Source organism: Malaclemys terrapin, chromosome 6, assembly GCF_027887155.1.
Source record: "Malaclemys terrapin pileata isolate rMalTer1 chromosome 6, rMalTer1.hap1, whole genome shotgun sequence".
Lineage (NCBI taxonomy): Eukaryota > Metazoa > Chordata > Testudines > Emydidae > Malaclemys > Malaclemys terrapin.
The window spans coordinates 7,943,728-7,965,041 of record NC_071510.1 but is presented as its reverse complement, the minus strand read 5'-3'; the positions used below and the strand labels follow the sequence as shown (position 1 = coordinate 7,965,041).

The 21,314-nt window shown below is 45.1% G+C and overlaps 1 protein-coding gene across 1 annotated transcript in view; it reads left to right on the top strand.

Annotated features, from left to right (window-relative positions):
- Nucleotides 1-21,314, top strand: part of PDE6B (phosphodiesterase 6B) — a 40,591-nt gene that overhangs the window by 5,526 nt on the left and 13,751 nt on the right. The window contains exons 4-17 of the mRNA XM_054032526.1: nucleotides 110-250; nucleotides 2,687-2,761; nucleotides 2,845-2,909; nucleotides 4,561-4,627; nucleotides 4,810-4,857; nucleotides 5,046-5,195; nucleotides 7,447-7,590; nucleotides 8,869-8,934; nucleotides 9,710-9,856; nucleotides 13,491-13,598; nucleotides 14,722-14,831; nucleotides 16,525-16,612; nucleotides 18,976-19,076; nucleotides 20,498-20,605. Of these exons, the coding sequence (XP_053888501.1) occupies nucleotides 110-250; nucleotides 2,687-2,761; nucleotides 2,845-2,909; nucleotides 4,561-4,627; nucleotides 4,810-4,857; nucleotides 5,046-5,195; nucleotides 7,447-7,590; nucleotides 8,869-8,934; nucleotides 9,710-9,856; nucleotides 13,491-13,598; nucleotides 14,722-14,831; nucleotides 16,525-16,612; nucleotides 18,976-19,076; nucleotides 20,498-20,605 (1,418 nt within the window). The remainder of the gene's footprint in view (nucleotides 1-109; nucleotides 251-2,686; nucleotides 2,762-2,844; nucleotides 2,910-4,560; nucleotides 4,628-4,809; nucleotides 4,858-5,045; nucleotides 5,196-7,446; nucleotides 7,591-8,868; nucleotides 8,935-9,709; nucleotides 9,857-13,490; nucleotides 13,599-14,721; nucleotides 14,832-16,524; nucleotides 16,613-18,975; nucleotides 19,077-20,497; nucleotides 20,606-21,314) is intronic.

The following is a 21,314-nucleotide window of genomic DNA, read 5'->3' as shown; positions in this document are numbered from 1 at the left end:
ACTGTTGCATTTCTAGGAATCTGTGATATCTAAATATTAGTCACATATTGTCTCAAGTCTAGTTAGCTTTCCAGAAGGAACGGTCTACAGAATTGGTTTTATTCTTCAGGTGCTGTTGTGGTCAGCTAATAAGGTATTTGAGGAGCTGACGGACATCGAGAGGCAGTTCCACAAAGCTTTTTACACAGTGAGAGCATATTTGAACTGTGATAGATATTCAGTGGGCCTTCTGGATAGGACCAAACAGAAGGTAAGCATTCGTGTGTATGGCAAGATAACACAGCAAGGGTCTTTAGGTTGCTGCTAAACGTGAATTGGGCAATTTCTGGCATTAACTTTTGTCTTAACAGTGTATGAAATTCCAGGGTGCAGTCCAGACCAGTGGGGAGCAGTATCACCCCTGCCCTGCAACCTGGGGCACCTCACAATGCTTTGTTGTTGTAGCTTCCAGCTTGGGTGGCTCACAGACAGCCTGTCAGCATGCTGGTCACACCCTGAGTGTCTGTGTGTAACCACAGCCTGGTCCAGAAGCTCTGACCCCAGCAGCCTGTCAGCACACACCAGCCAGCCTCTGGCTTCCATCAGCCTTGGTTCTTACTTGCAGGGTGACCCCAACACAGTCCTGGATTTTCCACAAAAACCCGTGTTTAGCACTCTCCAGCCCTCTCCTGGACAGTCCAGCTACAGGTCTTGTCTGCAGAGCTGTTTGTTCCTGGTCCCCTTCCTTGCCAAAGAATGGCCACTTCATAGGTGATGGCCCATCAGAGGTGATGACACCTGGCTAGAGGCATCAACTTGTCCTTTGTTTAAGAACTTGGGGCAAGATGGGTTTGAACATGCGCCACCAACGTAATTTGGGTGGAAATTCATAACTTTACATATTATGTTGCTACATATGTTCTACCCTGATATTATTGACCAGCACGTTATTAGTTTTCAAATGATACTTTACAAGGCCTATTTTGGACAAAGATTATTTTGAGTGGGTGGGGTGTGAGTACAGGGGTGTGAGTACAGGGGTGCATTTGGTCAAACCGTGAAAATACAAATCAGTTCTGGATCATGATTATCTGAATGGAAAGTATAATGCAAAAAATGCCCCTCTAGCCCCCTAAGAACCTAATGCGGGAGGGGGTAGAAACTGTGACTGGGAGTTGGGGAAGGGACTACAAGTCATGGGGAGTAGGGACAGGGACAAAACCTCTAGAGAACACTCTCTCCAGAGCCTGGAATGGAACCTAAGATCCCAGAGTCTCACCATTCCTGCTGTCAGCAAATATCTCTGAAAACCCAAGGCAAAGGGTCCCATCCCCCTCTAGCACTGGTCCGCCCAGCAATAGTAGGTTGTTCTCCTCCGTCAGTTTCTCCATTTGCTGACGTGGCAGGGGGTTGTGCCGTGGATCTAGAGTCCCACCTTGGCTCCAAAGTGGTTCAATAGCAACGTGATGCTACCTGATGAAGTTTGTTTTTTCAGTTTGCTTTTTAAAAACCTAGGCAATTACATGAACTACACTGAAATGCCAGCAAGGTTACCCAGTCAAGTACTCCAAAGACAGGAAGTGCCAGAATGAACTTTAATTAAATTCCCTTGTGCATATGCATGAGGATACACTCTTTAATTATATGATCACAAACTTATCTCCAAATGACCCCTGCCTCATTCAGTGCACAAGATGGATCTGCTCCGGGGGTGAATCAGGGTTGTGTGGGGAAGGAAGCTGCTGTCTGTAGGACCCCTGGCCTGGCTGGTTGCAGAATTTGGAAGATGCTTAGTGAATGAGGCAGGGGTTTGCAGGAAGACAAAGGATGGCTACTTCAGCTGAACGCGTCTCTGGGAAATTGGATTCTCTTCCTGCCTCTGCTACAGAATTCCTGTGTGAGGTTGGACAACTCCCTTGCATCAGACTTTTCACAGATGGTCACTAATTGCGTGTTTCGCATTTTCTGGGGGCTTGACTTGAGGTCCTTGTGTCAGATTTGCAGAAGTGCCGAGCACTCACAGCTGCAACTGCAGCCAACAGGAGCTGTGCTGGGAACCCATGAAGTGCTCCATGATGCGAAGTACTCTGAAAAATCAGATCCTAGGCATCTTCAGCTGGGCACCCAAATTACGTTAATCTCTGTACCTTGGTTCCCCATCTCTACTGTGTGGATAATAGCCCCCCCTCAGCTCACAGGCATTGCTGTATGTGAAGCACTCAGATACTATTGTGATGAGAACCATAGAAAAGCCTGGGAGGAAATTAATAATTCTGCCTTCAGAAGAGGGTTTGAGTAGTGTTTGGCACAGGAGGCCTGGGGCCATACACTGAACAAGGAGGAGAAAACAAAATAGTGAATAATTGCTCATTAAGTGAGCACCATCCATCCTGTGCACTGACTGAGAGGGGTCCTGTGGAAATGAGACAGTCTCATCACATCACATACTGTCTTATGCATATGTACAAGGGGGCCAAATTAAAGTTTCCCAGGTTACCTTAACTCTGGCATTTTCCTAACATCTGAGTGCTTGAATTGGCAACATTAATGTTTTAACGTAAATTTTGGTTTAATGTAGAGAGCATCGTAGAGGTGCATGGCAAATTATAATAGCGGTAGTAGAACCCCGCCTGTTTCTATATCCTACCACAGGTACACTTATTTATACGTATTAAAATTAAAAGTGTTGGGGTTTTTTTTAAAACAGGAATTTTTCGACTTGTGGCCAGTTCTAATGGGTGAAGTTCCACCTTATTCCGGCCCCCGGACTCCAGATGGCAGAGTAAGTGGATGACCTAGTATCCTCCCCATCCCCCAACTGTTTACTCTCACCACAAGCTTGAACCAGGATTTTTTTCTTTGTAGGAAATAGTCTTTTACAAAGTCGTCGATTATATCCTACACGGAAAGGAAGATATTAAAGTTATCCCGTGAGTAAGCGAAGCTTTAGTACCATGTCTAGAGCTATTTCCATTGCCTCTGTGTAGCACAGACTGATAGGATATGTGTCTGAAAATGAAGGTCTCCCATGAGCTAATAAACAGCTGAAGGAACAATGGAACATGGAATTGTAGGGTTAAACACGTATCAGTATTTGTTGGTTGCTTCTATTTATCAGGAATTCAGATTAGAATGTAACAAGCAGGCCACTGTATCACTGTGGTAGCACCCACTCACAGGTAAAGTCACCACTTCTGTAGATACACAAGCCCACCTTTCCATTCCTAGCCCCTTCTGCCCAGTCCTGCATCACCAGCTGTCCAATCCTCCCATTCAAATGTCCTCTCTCCTGCCTTTCTCAGTCACTGCCGGGTCCTCTGTCCTCCCTGTCGCATAGGCTCCGCCTCAAAGCCAACTTTCACGCTTCTTCCTCCCATGCCCTACATCCAGGTGCAGTAATTCCTGTTGCTTTGACACGTCTAGATACCATCCTCTATTCTTGCCATGAGATCTTTCATGTCGGCCTTTGTCATCTCTTGACTTGATGCCTGTAACAGCCTCCTGCTTTAGCTTGCCCTGCGAACTTTCCTCACCCTCCAAATTATTGCTGCTGAGAAGTGCCTCTCCTAGTCAGTCCCTTCCCTGAACCCATCACTAGCATCCCCTAGCCACCCACTTCACATAAAATGTTTGTTTTCCCTCTCATAATTCCCCTAATAGCTGCCCTCATTGACTGCACGCCACCCTTTGAGATGCCTGCCCGTGTACCATGCTGCCTGCCTTATCAGCCCTGGGTTGCCTCCTTCCACTTTGGTCTCTGCCCTCCTCCATGCAGTCCCCTACACATGGCATGTCCCCGCACTCTCAGTTCTTCAAGATAGCTGCCTCTCCTTGTGCAAATCCCTCCTTAGTCAGAGCACACAATGCTAGTGCACCAGTGTGCAACAGGGAGTATGTCACCTAGCCTAGTTTTAAAAAAATCTAGGGCTGTAAGTCTTGACTACCTCTTGGTCATCTATTGCTTTGTATCTGTTTAATTCTAATGGTGAGCTCTTCCACAAGACTCTGCAAGATTAGACCTGTTACATTTCCCTTCTTCCCACTGCCCCATTTTTCTTTCTTTCTTTTTTTCTTTTGCATATTGAAATTTAGAACCATTAAATACACTCCCAGTCCTATTTTATATCTAGTTACACTCAAGATGAAAAACTGGGAACTGATTGGAATACGCCATGCAATACTGAACGCTTTGAATCCTCTAACTCATCTATTGCCCCATCTGTTGATAATGAGAGTTTGATCCTATGAATTTTAACTCATGTGAGTAATCCTTGTTCACACAAGAAGATCCTTTGAAATCAACAGGACTACCTGGCTGACTAAGGATTAGCCGTGTATAGGGTGACCAGACAGCAAATGTGAAAAATCGGGACGGGAGTGGGGGGGTAATAGGAGCCTATATAAGAAAAAGACCCAAAAATCGGAACTGTCCCTATAAAATCAGGACATCTGGTCACCTTAGCCGTGTACATGCATTCTGCATGATTAACCAGATATGTTCCAGCTCTACAAAAATCTCCAGGAAATATATGTAATTTCCATCTTTAATTTTTATTATACACACACTTTTGTTTCATTCAGAAATCCCACAGCAGATCACTGGGCACTTGCTACTGGACTCCCAACGTATGTAGCGGAAAGTGGCTTTGTAAGTATTTGACGAGAGCGTCATTGAGGGTTTCAGAAAGTCAAATTAATGTTTACTTTCAACTATGGAAGACTTATCAATGTAGCTGCTTTAACTAGATTTAAAATTGAGTATTTTAGAAAGGAGTTTATTGAACTTTATGCTACCCGTTTGTAAAACAAAATGTTTTTATGATCTTCTAGATCTGCAACATTATGAATGCTGCTGCAGATGAGATGTTTAAATTTCAGGTACTGTGCAAGCGGTCATAGCTGTTAAAAAACAGAATTGTTAAAATAAATGTAATATAGATTCATTTTTTTATACATACAAATTCCTGTAACTTGTTGCATTACTGAGTTCACTTAAGAAAAGCACTGATGCATTTAGAAAATACATTTTATATATTCAACATCTTTCTGCTTGCTGTTGCTTCAAGGAAGGTCCTGTAGATGACTCAGGATGGACTATCAAAAATGTATTATCGATGCCAATAGTAAATAAAAAAGAAGAAATTGTTGGTGTTGCCACATTTTACAACAGAAAAGATGGGAAGCCATTCGATGAACAGGATGAGACTCTCATGGAGGTACAAGTGCTTACCAGCTCCGAAAGTAGCTTAGGTGTTAAATGGGAACCCTGCCTAAGACCAATAATTCTTAGCAGTACATGTGGTCTCCAATGTTTTGCAGCCCCCCATATTTTCTTTGATTGTGGAGGTGTAACTCAGTAGCTCTGGGTCTAAGAAATTGATTCATAGAGAGATTTTAGGCCATTGCAGATTTAGTGGTGACATGCCCAGCTTCTGAAGGGAATGGTACAACACCTGACAAGCATTTTCAAGATCTAGATCCTGTACACTCAAACAGAATTAGCAAGATCATTTGCAATATCAGCATCTAGGCAATCCAATAATTTACATGAGCTGCAGAAGAGACTATGGAACGGAGAATGTTGACACACTGAAACTACGGTAGGAACATGTGTTTCACACCCAACTCTGGTTTAGGCATTCTTATGATGGCAGACACTAAACAGAAGCCTGCCCAAGACTCGCATCACCTTCGATATTTACAGTGAAAAATGTAATACTTAAGTTGAAGGGGGCTGGAGGGCACCTCTAACGTGATTTCATAAAATAGGCCAAATCCGTAGCTAGCTTGAGCAGTCATAATTCCACTGAGGTCAGTAATTGCATCTACCTACAGCCGGTGTCACTTGAACCACTGTTGTTAAGAGTTGGGGGGAAATCATGCTGCTAGCTTTATTCCTTTCTATATAGCCAGCTCTTGGCTGTTTTATGGCAAGGAGATTTATTCTTGAAAGATTTAAGTGTTATGTTAACTAGGAAGTAGACAGATGACCAATTCATTTCACATAAGCCATTGAACAGCTGAAGGCAAAAGTCTTTGGGTCACTTGGTGTATGTCTACACTATAATAAGACATGTGCAGCTGGCCTGTGTTAGCTGACTTGGGCTTGCACTGCGGGGCTACACAATTGCAATGCAGATGTTTGGGCTCGGGCTGGAGCCTGGGCTCTGGGACGCTCCCTGCTCAGCTGTCATGGGCCAGGAATGGGTGTTTTATTGTAATGTAGACGTACCCTAGCAGCATGGCACAGATCTGAACCAGAGACCAAGAAGGCAGTGAATACCTTTGCATCCTTTTCCAAATCGTGAAGCGCCCAGTCTTGTTCTCACAGTTCTCAGTATTTCCCTTTCCCAGCTGCACAGTGTTATCACCAATCCTTATCCACACCGGATTCACTTTCGATTGGGGGCCAAATCCTGGCTCCTTGACCCTCTACAGTACAGACACATTGTGCAGCCTGGCCAGACATCTCAGCTAAGGAGTTGAGTGTATCCCGAGAGTAAACGCCTCGTTGGGCAGCTGCAGAGCGCCTATGCTTTCAAGGAGTTTTTATACTGAGGCCTGTTGATTTATTTCCAGCCAACCAGTGTAACAATTGTTCCCCTAAAGGATGAGGCCTTTGGCTATTTACAAAAAAAAGAAGAACAGGAGTACTTGTGGCACCTTAGAGACTAACAAATTTATTAGAGCATAAGCTTTCGTGGACTACAGCCCACTTCTTCGGACGAAAGCTTATGCTCTAATAAATTTGTTAGTCTCTAAGGTGCCACAAGTACTCCTGTTCTTCTTTTTGCGGATACAGACTAACACGGCTGTTACTCTGAAATTTGGCTATTTAGACAATCATAACAAAAGGGAAGTCAAGAGAGAAACATAGTTCCAGTAATGTCTAGAAGTAACTTTGTTAAACAACCTGTTAGGTCCTCAGTCTGTGTCCCAGTATCTCTGCTGAATAACTCATCTTGCGGTGCTAATGTCTCCCTAGAGAGCACATGAATGTTACCGTTAAAGTTTTAAGCTTGATCCTGTAACCCTTACTCACAAGTAATCATTACTCACACGATTAGTCACAAAGGCTAGCAAGGTATTACTCACTCAAGCAAGCAGTTCTCACTCAGAGTTTGCAAGAACAGGCCCTCTTTACTACTTCAGCAAGGGGAAAGGTTCTCATTTGTCAGAGAGCAACTTAGAACGCCAATGCATTTAATGGCAGAATGTCAGTTTCAGTCTCAGATTGGCTATTTAAAGGTTTTGGGCCATATATACTAAGCCAGAGTGTGCTGTGTTTTGCTATAAGCTCTGGGAGGCCGGGCATTTTGTTCACATCCATCTATAAACCTATTGGTAATAAGATGTGTTAGACTATGAGGATGTTTTCCTTAGAAATAAACCAATAGCAATCAACGAGATACTTTAATGTGCTTAAGGAGTGTTCCCCTGTTTCATGGTTTCTTTTCTTTTTTTAAGTCTTTGACCCAGTTCCTGGGCTGGTCTGTCCTCAACACGGATACTTATGATAAGATAAACAAGCTGGAGAATCGCAAGGACATTGCTCAGGACATGGTGCTGTACCACGTGAAGTGCGATAAGGATGAAATTCAGGAAATCCTGGTACTGCTTTTCAGTTTATAATCAGCGTACAAACGGTGCATGCTTAAATAGCAACTGTGCCTGAGAGAACTTGCATTTATGTAGCATGTGTTGTTCCAAAGTGTTGTATTTTACTACATGCATTTCTAAGGCACCCATCACCACAGAGTGAGCTTCCATTACGTAGCGGCCCATCAACCTCCTAGTAAATGGGCCATAGTCTCTCCTGCCCCACCCTTGTCAGAGCTGTGATACCACCTTCAATAGGGACAGATCCACGTAGCTACTTCCCGGGAGCTTCCAGAGCTCCACTTACCTAAGGCCTGCACAGAGAGATGGCTCGTGATATGTGCCTTGAAGGTGGTAATGCTTCAGCTCAACCAGAGCTGACCAGAAAGAATTGCATTGCTGAAGAACTTCTGCAATTAATTTTAAACAAGCTGCATATGTACAGGTACACTTTACCATTGAGATGCAGTCACCTCTGGGGTGGGAGGGCAGCTGCCAGGTGGACAGTGGTTGGGCAGGGTGGCAAGACCTTAGCTAAGGAAAAGCAAATGGTCATTGCTTAGTACTAAACATGTATTTCAGTGCTAGCCCTGCAAACTCACTATAGGCTCTGAGAGTTAAGATGGGTTCTTTCCTTCTTGGGCATTATCAGGGGTAAGCAGCTTTGCGGGACAAATCAAGTCCTCACTACATCTGTGCAACTCCAGTAGCCATAGCTGGGTTTCCACCGATTTCACCAAAAGCACAGTCTGATGACAGTGATGTTGAATGGGCGTAGCTGAGCCTACAGGACCTCTGCTCCTTGTGATGATGCTTGAGACAGAGAACCCAGCTTGAGTGTCAGTCCCCAGAGTGAGTTTGGAGGACAAACAGTTTTTTCACTTGACAATGGAGCAATGGGGGGAGGGATAGCTCAGTGGTTTGAGCATTAGCCTGCTAAACCCAGGGTTGTGAGTTCAATCCTTGAGGGGGCCATTTAGGGATCTGGGGCAAAGATCTGTCTGGGGATTGGTCCTGCTTTGAGCAGGGGGTGGGACTAGATGACCTCCTGAGGTCCCTTCCAATCCTGATATTCTATGATCAGAGAGTTGCCTTGCATATGGGAACCCACCCCCACCACTGTCAGAGTCACTTTATAAGTCAGAACTGCCCCTTAAGATCAGAAATGTAAGTAAGGGTCAGAAGAGAACATGTGTTTGGAAGTTGGACTAGATACCACCCCAAACGTATGCAGCTTTAGTGCTGATTGTGGAGCAGCTTGTAAAATTAACATGTACGTGATCTCTGTAGCCAACACGAGAGAGGCTGGGGAAAGAACCAATGGAATGTGAAGAAGACCAATTGACGGTACTACTGGTGAGTGCCCATGCACCATTGACTTGACAGTAAAGGCAAATAAGAACCTGTTTGGCAGAAGTAGGAGAACACTATCCAGGTTCTTATAGTGACACCCCTCAGCATGGTATCTGGTGACCTCCCAACAGAAAGAACAGAACTCCCTCCTTCCCAGCCATACAGGCATGTGGCGTAGCCTAGGATAGTATCATTAGAGGGCATGCCTTCCAAAGCTCTCGGGAACAAGCTGCTTTGCACTACCCCTGGCACAAGGCATTACCTAACCAGCACAACTGAGCCCCTACAGAACAAACCCTACTGAGAACCAGCTCAACCGCTAGGATCCTCCACTCATTTCGCTACCCAGAGCCAATACAGACCTAGGGCCGCCACTGGCCTCCTTCACCAGTCCATGACCATTTTCGACTCTGACACATGAAATCCACTTGGGGAGGCAGATCTCTTCTGCTAAATCCTAGCAGAGAAAACAAAATGGACTGTCGCTGGAAGAAGCACTTTTGCCTTTATTGTTACCTAAAAAGCATGTTACAGTACTGATCTCTCAGTAATCTGAAAGAATGCAGCATTTTTGAGACAACTAGGGTAACCAGATGTCCCGATTTTATAGGGACAGTCCCAATTTTGAGGTCTTTTTCTTATATAGGGTCCTATTACCCCCCACCCCCGTCCCGATTTTTCACACTTGCTGTCTAGTCACCCTAGAGACGACCCATGTGTGGCTTTTTGTGGAATGGCATGCCCCGCATGGAAACAAGCCAATCTGTTTCTTTTTCAGAAAGAAGAACTGCCAGACCCCATTCAGTCTGAGATCTACGAGTTCCACTTCTGTGATTTCAAGTGCACCGAACTAGAGCTTGTGAAGTGTGGAATTCAGATGTACTACGAGCTTGGGGTGGTGAAAAAGTTCCAGATTCCACAAGAGGTAGGTGTCGGTTTCTGGTGAGATGATACAGAATGATGCCTGGCGACTCCCAACCTAGTTAGATCCCCCTGGGAGGGAACAGTGGCTATTGATTTACAGGTTTCAGAGTGGTAGCCATGTTAGTCTGTATCCGCAAAAAGAACAGGAGTACTTGTGGCACCTTAGAGACTAACAAATTTATTTGAGCATAAGCTTTTGTGGGCTAAAATCCACTTCATTGGATGCATGCAGTGGAAAATACAGTAGGAAGAGATATATACACAGAGAACATGAAAAAATGGGTGTTGCCATACCAACTCTAACGAGACTAATCAATTAAGGTGGGCTATTATCAACAGGAGAAAAAAAACTTTTGTAGTGATAATCAGGATGGCCCATTTATAACATTCAAAAACATTCAAAAACCAGTCGGAGAACACTTCAACCTCCCTGGACACTCAATTACAGACCTAAAAGTCGCAATTCTCCAACAAAAAAATTTCAAAAACAGACTCCAACGAGAAACTGCAGAATTGGAATTAATTTGCAAACTGGACACCATTAAATTAGGCTTGAATTAAGAGTGGGAATGGATGGGTTGTTACACAAAGTAAAACTATTTCCCCATGCTAATTTTTCCCCTACTGTTACTCACACCTTCTTGTCAACTGTTGGAAATGGACCATCCTGATTATCACTACAAAAGTTTTTTTTCTCCTGCTGATAATAGCCCACCTTAATTGATTAGTCTTGTTAGAGTTGGTATGGCAACACCCATTTTTTCATGTTCTCTGTGTATATATCTCTTCCTACCCTATTTTCCACTGCATGCATCCGATGAAGTGGGTTCTAGCCCACGAAAGCTTATGCCCAAATAAATGTGTTAGTCTCTTAGGGTAGGTCTACACTTACCTCCGGGTCCGGCGGTAAGCAATCGATCTTCTGGGATCTATTTATCGCGTCTTGTCTAGATGCGATAAATCGATCCCGGATCGGTCCCGGAAGTGCTCGCCATCGCCGCCGGTACTCCAGCTCGGCGAGAGGAGTACGTGGCATCGACGGGGGAGCCTGCCTGCCGCATCTGGACCCGCGGTAAGTTCGAACTAAGGTACTTCGAATTCAGTTACGTTATTAACGTAGCTGAACTTGCGTACCTTAGTTCGAAATGGGGGGTGAGTGTGGACCAGGCCTAAGGTACCACAAGTACTCCTGTTCTTTTTATTGATTTACAGTGAGCTTTCTGCTACATAACCACTAGGGCGGGTGTTCTGAAGATGGAGTTACAAACACCCATTTTCCCCCCCATAGTGCTAAAGTGGAAGGGGGCCCCGTAAGGAAGAGGTTGAAAGCCACTGCCTCACAAGAGCAGTACGGTTGCGGGTACTATAAAGTACATCTTTAGAATGACCTTACTTTGCAAAGGGTAGCTCGATACTCGAAGCAGTAGTGCTAACAGAATGCTACTGCAGCCTGGCAAGTGACGTTTATTGCCGTCTCGTGGAAACTGGCTGTAACAGTTCTGCAAACTCACAGGCAGGCCGGAGATTCTCCACTGCCCTGCAGCTTGGGCGGTCATTTACACCTGTACAAACGGCAACCACCATTTTAGGTGAAAGGAGGATTCTGATTGGGTGCAATTTTACCCAAGGTAAGTGAACATAAGAACAGCCAGACTGGGTCAAACCAAAGGTCAATCTAGCCCAGTATCCTGTCTTCTGACAGTGGCCAGTGCCAGGTGCGTCAGAGGGAAGTGACTACAGAATGTACCAGGCAAGGGAGAATCAGGCCGGTAGCCCCGCTTAGCGCTAAGTGAGACAATGAGCGTTGTCATCCCTAATATTTTGGCTTCTATCTTAATAAAACAAACTGCCAGAGATTTTAGACTCAGCACTTCCCGAAAACCAGAATAGGGCAGTGACTATCTGGTACGCACCAGGGTTTTCAAGGTCTCTGAACTCAAGTCTGAGAACACTTCCCTCTCCCCACCCCCGCCCAGTGAGACTTGAGGATGCTTGATATCACAGAGGTGGTGCTCATCACCTCGCCAAGATCAGTGCTTAATGAGGCTCAGACAAACTTGCAGGGCTGCTTTGCTAACAAGAACATTCAGTCACACAGAAAAGCTTTTAAAAAATAGCACCCCTCAAGTTTAGAAGAGATGTAAATCTTTAATCTGGGTATTAGCTAACCTCTAACTAAGAGGGTTGGGAAGAAACTCTTCTTGTGAGCACTTGGGATACCCACTTAGAGCTTCTTGGACCTTCACCAGAAGCATCTGCTACCAGTCACTGTCAGACACAGGATAGCAGACAAGAAGGGACCACTCATCTGATCTTTCTTATTAACATTACAACTTGATACTAAAAAGTAGGCTTCCTACTTGGGCCAAGAACTGCAGCTGTACTGGCTAAGTTTTCAGCGCTAACTTGCTCTGAGCTATCACAAGAATCACTGCCTTTTTATTACTCATGTGCACAATTCACCTCCCATGCCTTTGCAACAGAGCCTGGAAAAGAGAGAGAGAGAGAGACAAAAAGACTGGTTCTGAACCAGGGTCATGCCTGTACTTAACATATTACTTTGCTACTCTACTGCCAGACACAGAAGAGCCTTCTGAAGCATCTAGTGCATTGTCTGAATATCTTAATTCTTCACATTACTGTTGAATTCCACCTTACTGTAAAGAGTTAATAACAGTCATACATGGATTCTTTCACTTTTTAAACAAGATATTATGGTTATAAAATATGGGGTCTATAAAGAGAAAATAAAACAAAATTTTAAAAGTTTATTTCTAAGTGCATTAGATTACAATCACTAGGTTAGGCAATTGCTTTTGTCAGCTGTAACTCCTAGCTGGCTATGGAGCCATACACATCTTTCAAAAGAAGAATCTAGTTTATTAATCACACAACTGAAATGGTAGGAGAAAAGATAACAGAAAATGGAGCTCAGGGGTGGAATTAAGAAACAATAGTTATCCCCATTCAACACTAGACTACATATAGAAACCAATGCCACCAAAGTATCCAACCCTTTTCTATTATACAACCCTGACCTGATGTTTTCCTCAGAGTTATTTCCCCTCATTCTTTCCATACATCCGTCAGACAGCTTTCTCCCTAATACTAACTAAGAAAACAGAGCACCTACATTTTCAAGGCCCCAGACTTCTCTGCTTCCCAGCATGCTTTGCTAGAAGACTGAGAGGGAGGCTCCCCCTCCTTAACTTGGCATAAGAAAGGCTAATACTTCTTTTTATCATCTATGAACAAGTTTTGCCACTGCCTTTTTCTGTAATTCTTATCTGAAGCTATATTATCTTAGTTTTGTACAACTAAGGAAAAACCTTGATTTCTTCCCCCTCTCCCCCCCCCCCCGAGGGCTCAAGGAAAATAAACACAGTTTGTTGAAGAGTCTCTCTTTAAAAAAAAACCAAAAAACCTTGAGGATCTTTCCTAAGACAGGCTATACGATAATAAAAGCAACTCTATAATATTGATTTGTAGCTGATTGCTTTTGCTTCAAGAACTGTTTTTTACTAATTCTTTATTCTCATACATTTGTTCCCCCATCGCTCCCAAGCACTATAAACTAGTTTGCTTCTGAGGCAAATCTGTTAACATTCTGATCAAATGCTCTCCAATTTGTGCAGGTGCTGGTGAGATTCATGTATTCCGTCAGCAAGGGTTACAGGAAGGTTACTTACCACAACTGGCGGCACGGCTTCAATGTGGCACAGACCATGTTCACGCTTTTAATGGTATATCTTATGTACGACTACTATGTTTTCCCACTTAACTCCAAAGCATAGTTTTATTTACAGGGATTCTTATGTAGTGAATAGAAATCTTATGTGTTTTCTTACAAGTCTCTGCCAAAGTCCTTTTATGAAAAAGTCTTGTTAATAAAAAATACAAAACTTAATCTAGAGGGTAATTCACACAAGGCAAGTGGGTCTCGGTCCCCCTCTAGTGGCTGGTCCACATAAATTTATGACCCTGATATTACTTCTAGCTCAGGGGTAGGCAACCTATGGCACACGTGCCGAAGGCGGCACGCGAGCTGATTTTCAGTGGCACTCACACTGCCTGGGTCCTGGCCACCGGTCCAGGGGGCTCTGCATTTTAATTTAATTTTAAATGAAGCTTCTTAAACATTTTAAAAACCTTATTTACTTTACATACAACAATAGTTTAGTTATATATTATAGACTTATAGAAAGAGACTTTCTAAAAACATTAAAATGTATGACTGGCACGCAAAACCTTAAATTAGAGTGAATAAATGAAGACTCGGCACACCACTTCTGAAAGGTTGCCGACCCCTGTTCTAGCTGATGAACGTACAGTAGTCCTTTAGCGCTAACAGCAGAGCTGTGATACTGCAACCCCCAAGTTCAGACCCAAGAACAGCTGTTTATAGCAGGACCTTTCCCTTCAAGGAGTTAACATTTTATGAACAATAGCAGCCCAACTGGAGCGGTCTTAAATGGTTCAGCACAGACCTGTGCCCAGCCGGTTTCAGCCCACCTTTGGGAGGTGCTTGTCCTCTGACTCCATCTCAGGAGGGGATGGGGGAAGATATATGAGTTAAGGTCAGTATGGCATTCAGATGCTACGGTGATAAGTAACACCGATACATAAGGATCTCTCATACATGTAACTAAGACATACACACATGCTCTGATCTTGAAATGTTTTCCCCCTTCCCTTTCTGCAATTCTTGTGCTAATTCTAGAGTGTGTCTTGTATGTAGCTTCACAAATTCCATGCTTAGTTCTTTAATTGTGTTTAGCGTAATAGACTCCTACTCACCTAGCAGACTCACTCCGATTTATTTTCTATCAGAAATACTAACGAAAGCATGTGATTCTCTCCCCCTAGACTGGCAAACTGAAGCGTTACTACACAGACCTTGAAGCCCTTGCTATGGTAACTGCAGCTTTGTGTCATGATATTGATCACAGGGGCACCAACAACCTGTATCAGATGAAGTAGGCACTTTTCTATTGCTTTAAATGATTCCATTCACTGTGCGCGTGTAGTGGTGGAGTGGGATCTAACCGAATTCACACCTCATCCTGTTCCCACTGACTCTATCTGACGGCTGCAGAAGCTGTAGTTTGAAAACGCAGACCAGGCTATTGTAGCAATCAGTGTATGGCCAAAGCAGCAGTTCGTTTTTTAAGAGGGGACGTTAAGCTAGAGAGATACTGGAGGTCGGGGGGAAATGCTATGCATGACCCCCCAAAACTTGAGCTTCAAAGTGGGAGCCAGGAGTGAGCTGGTCACAACCCCTGCTGGGTTTCTAAGCAGCAAGCGGGGTCAGCGTGTCATGGGTGGTTACTCTTTGCCATTACATCAGACATTCTGCTCATGCTTATAGTCTAGGGCGGAGGTGGGCAAACTACAGCCCACGGGCCACATCCGTCCCACAGGACCGTCCTGCCCGGCCCTTGAGCTCCCGGCCAGGGAGGCTAGCCCCCAGCCCCTCCCTGGTGTCCCTCCTCCCCCGCAGCCTCAGCTTGCCGCGCCGCCAGCGCTCTAGGCGGCAGGGCTGTGAGCTCCTGCCGGGCAGCGTGGCTATGAGGGCCGCCGGCTGCCCCAGTGCTCTAGGCTGCGCGGGGGCGTGGCTGGTGCCGGCTGGGCGGCACGGCTGCCAGTCCTGGTGCTCTGAGCGGCATGGTAAGGGGGTGGGGAGCAGAGGGGTCGGATAAAGGGCAGGAGGTCCCGGGGGACAGTCAGGGGGCAGGGGTGTGGATAGGAGTTGGGGCAGTCAGGACAGGGAGCAGGGGGGGTTGGATAGGGGGTGGAGTCCTGGAGGGGGCAGTTATGGGCAGGGGATCCCAGGAGGGGGAGGTCAGGGGACAAAGAGCGGGGGGGTTGGATGGGTGGGAGGTTCTGAGGGGGGCAGTCAGGGGGCAGGAAGTGGGAGGGGACGGATGGGGGCGGGGCCAGGCTGTTTGAGGAGGCACAGCCTTCCCTACCTGGCCCTCCATACAGTTTCAGAACCCCGATGTGGCCCTCATGCCAAAAAGTTTGCCCACCCCTGGTCTAGGGGAAAGCATACAGCTGAGCTAACCGCAGCACACAACTTCACTACTTCAGTGGCTAGTCATACCCCTCCTACACAAGTAATGCACCCGCACGCCGTGGTGCTTGCTGGCTTCATTGCTCTAGTGCTCTCATGAGCTGGTGGGCCTCTCTCACTCCCCCTCCCTGTACAGGATTTAGCTGTGTGCAAGGATTTGACTGTCAGGGCTTTGCACTGGGATTTCACAGATGTTCTATAAAATCTAGGAAACTGTGCAAGGGCTACTGCTTTTCCTGTTGTTTTAAATCAATAAAATATCTTGAGTTCCTAAAGTAGAGTAAACCTGCTCACACATTAAAATAAGGGCCATTTATTAAGGGTAAATAAATGATTCAAAGCATGTTAGACATGAGTAGGTGTTTAGATGGTTTATAAGTACTGCAGTGAAAAATGTTACAGCTGGTTAAAAGCCTAAGAATCGTTTGATCAATTGATAAGGCATTTATTTAAAATAACAACTATTACCCCTTTATCCGCTAGCTAAACCTAGATATAAAGCGTGATAAACTGAAATATTAAAAGACGACACTCTGTAAAACTCCCTTGTTCATTAGTGTTGTACTAACTTTTGAATTTTTAATTTACACAATTAGATCTCAACATCCTTTAGCAAAACTTCATGGTTCATCAATTTTAGAGAGACACCACTTGGAATTTGGAAAGTTCTTGCTTTCAGAAGAGGTTTGTAATGCACATTATTAATGGAGGAGTTTGGTTGATTTGCTGTCAGCTGAATTTTAATTGTTCAGTACTCTGAAGTTTCACTTTGCAGGGGTCTGTGCCAATATTTTATTTGGGTTCAGATCTCTGAGGACTTGAATTTATTCCACCAGTTCACTTAAAGTTTTACATATGAACCAACTCCAAAGTCAAAGTGAGATTCGGTTAAAATGGCAGAGTTTCTCTTGGGTTAGTGGTGAAATCATGCAGAACTAAAAAGTTCACCTGCTTTCCTTGCAAAACTCTGGTGCACGAACTGTTTTACAGGGCCTACCATAATGGGGCTCCAGGCGCTACCACCATATAAAAGCTAAACAAATCAGCCCGAGATTGCTCTTGAGTAGGGTTACCATATTTCAGCAAGCAAAAAAGAGGACGGGAGGAGCCCCTCCCTAGCCCCGCCCCATCCTGCCCTAGCCCGCCCCATCCTGCCCTAGCCCTGCCCCTGCCCCTCCCACTTCCCCCTCTCAGAACCTCTAACCCTCCCCCCGCTCCTTGTCCCCTGACTGCCCCCTCCTGGGACCCCTGCCCCTAACTGCCCCCCAGGACTCCACCCCCTACCTAAGCCTCCCTGCCTCTTGTCCCCTGACTGCCCCCTCCTGAGACCCTCACCCCATCCTAACTGACCCCCTAGGACCCTACCCCCTACCGATACCCTGACTGCCCCAACCCTTATCCACACCCCCACCCCCAGACAGACCTCTGGGACTCCCACGCCCCATCCAACCACTCTCCACCCCCAGACAGCCCCCCACAGAACTCCTGACCCATCTAAACCCCTCTGCTCCCTGTCCCCTGACTGCTCTGATCCCTCTCCCCACTCCTGCCCCCTGACAGCCCCCCCGCTCCTTGTCCCCTGACTGCCCCCTCCTGGGACCCCTGCTCCTAACTGCCCTCCAGAACCCCACCCCCTACCTAAGCCTCCCTGTTCCTTGTCCCCTAACTGCCCCCTCCTAAGACTCCCCCCAAATGCCCCCCAGGACCCTACCCCCTACCTGTACCCTGACTACCCAAAATCTTATCCACCCCCCCCCAGAAAGCCCCCCTGAACTCCCGACCCCCCCATCTCTTGACTGCCCCCTCCAGAACCCCCCTGCCCCTTCTCCGACCCCTGGCCCCCTTGTTGTTGGCCTTCGCCTAACGTCTCTGTGAACTTGCTCAGGAACGGCCTGAGCCGTTCGTCCCGGCACGCTGGGGAGCAGGGGAGGAGGAGCGGGGGAGGAGCTCCAGACTGCCGGAGGCGATCTGCGAATGCAGGGAGGGAGGGAGTGATCTCTGCTGCAGGGAAAGCGGAGGAGGGGCTCTCTCTGGCTGTCAGAGCCCCATGTAAGTGGCACCATCCGGCCGGCTGCCCTGTTAGCCGCGCGCGCTCTGCATGGGGGAGAAGTCCGGACATTTACAAATTCCCCCCAGACGCTATTTTTAGCTCAAAAAGCCGGACATGTCCAGGGGAATCCGGACGAATGGTAACCCTACTCTTGAGATTCGTGAGCCTCTTCCCTGAACATAGTCCGTGTGTGATGAAACTGAAACCAGACGACATGAGGTTCACGCAGCTCTAATCCTGTAAAGGAGAATCTTCAACTCCCATGTTTTATCAGGCACTTCCAAATATCTGAAGCCTGTGAATACTTCCCTGTACTGCAGACATTCCCTCTAACGCGTACTTTCAATCCTCTAGCTAGGGACAGTGAAAGACATATCTCCAGTCTGCCTCTACCTTCTGTAATTTGGTACGTTCATCATATACATAAAAATACTTTTCACTTACACAGCACTCTCCATCTGAGGCTCTCCCGGCACTTTACTGGCTTGCCTCACCACTGCCTAGTGAGGTAGGCCAGTGTTGTTGCAGTTCTACAGATAAGGGGGAAATGGAGGTGCAGAAGTTAAGTGACTTGCCCAAGTTTTAACAAGGCAGCTGTGACAGAACCAGGGAGAGACCTTGAATCAAAGCTAACAGGTTTCTTAAGTAAGAGGACTCAGAACCCATAATGCCCATTGACTGGCTTTAATCATCCTTCCCCCACTATGGGCCAAATACTGACAAATTAATTCGGTTAAACTTTTACTTGAGGCAAACACCCATTGAAAACAGTAGGAGTCCAGTTATATGCTGAGTAACTACTTCAGGGTACTGGCCCCATCCAATGCCCATTTAAATCATTGGGTGTCATTCCATGGACCATGGGAATTGGATTGAGCCCTCAGCCCTGCATTTTAACTGTAGCTGAAGATGTTACACAACGAATTAATACCCATATTCTGAGATGAACCATCCACGGGATGTCCAGAATCACGTACTAAACTTTGTTTTCCTTTAGTCCCTGAATATCTACCAGAATCTCAACAGACGACAGTTTGAGCATGTGAATCATTTGATGGAAATTGCTATCATAGCAACTGACTTAGCGCTTTACTTCAAGTAAGTGAGTCGTGTATTTCAGCAAGCACATTGCAAATAGCTGGTCACATTAGTCTAAAACATCACAACTGATTGTCCAGGCTCTCTGTGGGCAGAACTCCTATTAACAGCGGCTGTGTCTTCAGGAGACCATGTGTGTGCTGTCAAATATTACTTAATTTAAAATCATTTTAAGACACTGATTTTGATTTTTGTGAGTTTTAAATTGCTAACAGAGTGATTTTGTTTTCCTGGTTTCTTTAGTTAGTTTCCTTATTAATGTTTCTGTTAGTCTTAAAGGTGCCACAGGACCCTCTGTTGCTTATTAATACATTACACTTCAGATTTTACACTAACAGTTTCACACTAAAGATACTGATCAGTGCCAAAGAACAGTCCTTGGTCTTGTTAACATCCATTTGAGAATAGCATAGCCTCAAACAGAACATAGACAAGCAAATGGCCCATGCTATATTGGCAACTAACCTTCCAATATAATTAATTTCCGCAAGTCGTGACCGGGCTATACTCATCCATCAGGGTTTGCAGTATGAAGTCAGAGACCTGGGCTCCTAAGCCGGGCCGGATTTCCAATTAGGCACAGTAGGCACGTGCCATGGGGCACTGGTGGTTTAGGGACACCTTACCTCTCTAAAACTGTGTGCAACACGAAGGTCAGCTGTAGGCGGAGGGGTGGCGGGGGGGGGTGGGCAGCACTGAAGATCCCATGCCTAGGGACGCGTAAGGTGTAAATCCGGACCTGCCCCAAAGTCATCTAGTTCTGGAAAACACAGTCCTTCATTGCCTAAATACGGGCTTATCTTTAGGCTCCTGTTTTGAAAATGTCAGACAGTGTATAAGAATGTTCATAATAACTTTAATGTACTGAAAGTGTAACTTCACTGTTAGCACTGAAGCAGTTTTATTTAGAAGTGAACATTTTATGCCACTAAGAAATACCGTTGGAGCGATGGTGTTCTTTCTGATATTTCCATGGCAAGGATTTGTAAACTTGGTAAGGCACACGAACAGTCCCAGTGAAGTTATGTACCTGCTTGAGGATAAGAGTCAGTACTTTGGCTTTTGGCTAGGGCAGTATGGCACTATATAATAGTAGCATTTATAATTTAGTTCAGTATAAGTTTTAATCTGAAGTTGCAATAGCACAACTTTTCAAGCTGTATTTACAAAGCCTCAACCTGACTAAAACGGATTTTTGCAACATTTAAGTGCTGTACAATTATTTAAAACACTCTGTCCTATTTAAAAGATTCAAATAACAATACATTGTTGTGGTGATCACTTGGCTGGGGTAAAGCCTGGGCAGCAATTGTTGGAGTGAGGGATTGCTCACGTGCAATGTTTCCATGGGAAATCAAAATGAGAGCTGCTAACTCCATATTTCATGCATTCATTTCCCTACCTCTTTGGGTTTTTTGAAGAAAGAGAACTATGTTTCAGAAGATTGTTGATGAGTCCAAGACGTATGACAACGAAAATTCCTGGACTGAATATTTGTCTCTGGAGACCACAAGAAAAGAGATTGTCATGTGAGTAAATAAAAACCTCTTGATAGACAAATGGTGAAGTGACAACTACGCCCTTATTAAATAAGTGTCTACTAAGAACCGACTGCATAGTTTAGCATAGCATGCAATATTTTCCTATAAGGGATATTAAGACAACATTTTAGTATTTAATGAAGTTTGGAGCCAAAGTATAGTGGCTTTGCATTCTGGGCTATTCTTGAAGGGTAGCCATATAAAAAGATATTAAAACAAAAGCCAAATCTCTTTCTAACTTCCTCTATACTAAAGAATTATATGGAAACATAGCAGAATTTTTTTTTAAGTGTGTGAATAGGATGAAGTCACATCTAGGTTAGGGTGACCAGATGTCCCAATTTTAAAGGGACAGTCCCGATTTTTGGGTCTTTATCTTATATAGACTCCTATTACCCCCCACCCCGTCCCGGTTTTTCACATTTGCTGTCTGGTCACCCTAATCTAGATAAGTATCAAGTAAACGTTATATTCAAATTCTAATTGCAAGTATCCACATTTCTAATTTAAATTGTTTATTCTGCTTGGATGTATTTATGGCAACTTTCAAGATTAACAGAATCCTATAAGTTTTAGGGAGCAGACATCCAATGACAAAAACTGAAATTATTGCAAGCCCCACACAGAACCAGAGAGCCCACTGATGAAGAGTTGCAAGAAGTCTGCTTTGGCTTAAACGGTAAGGGAGGGCAAAGCC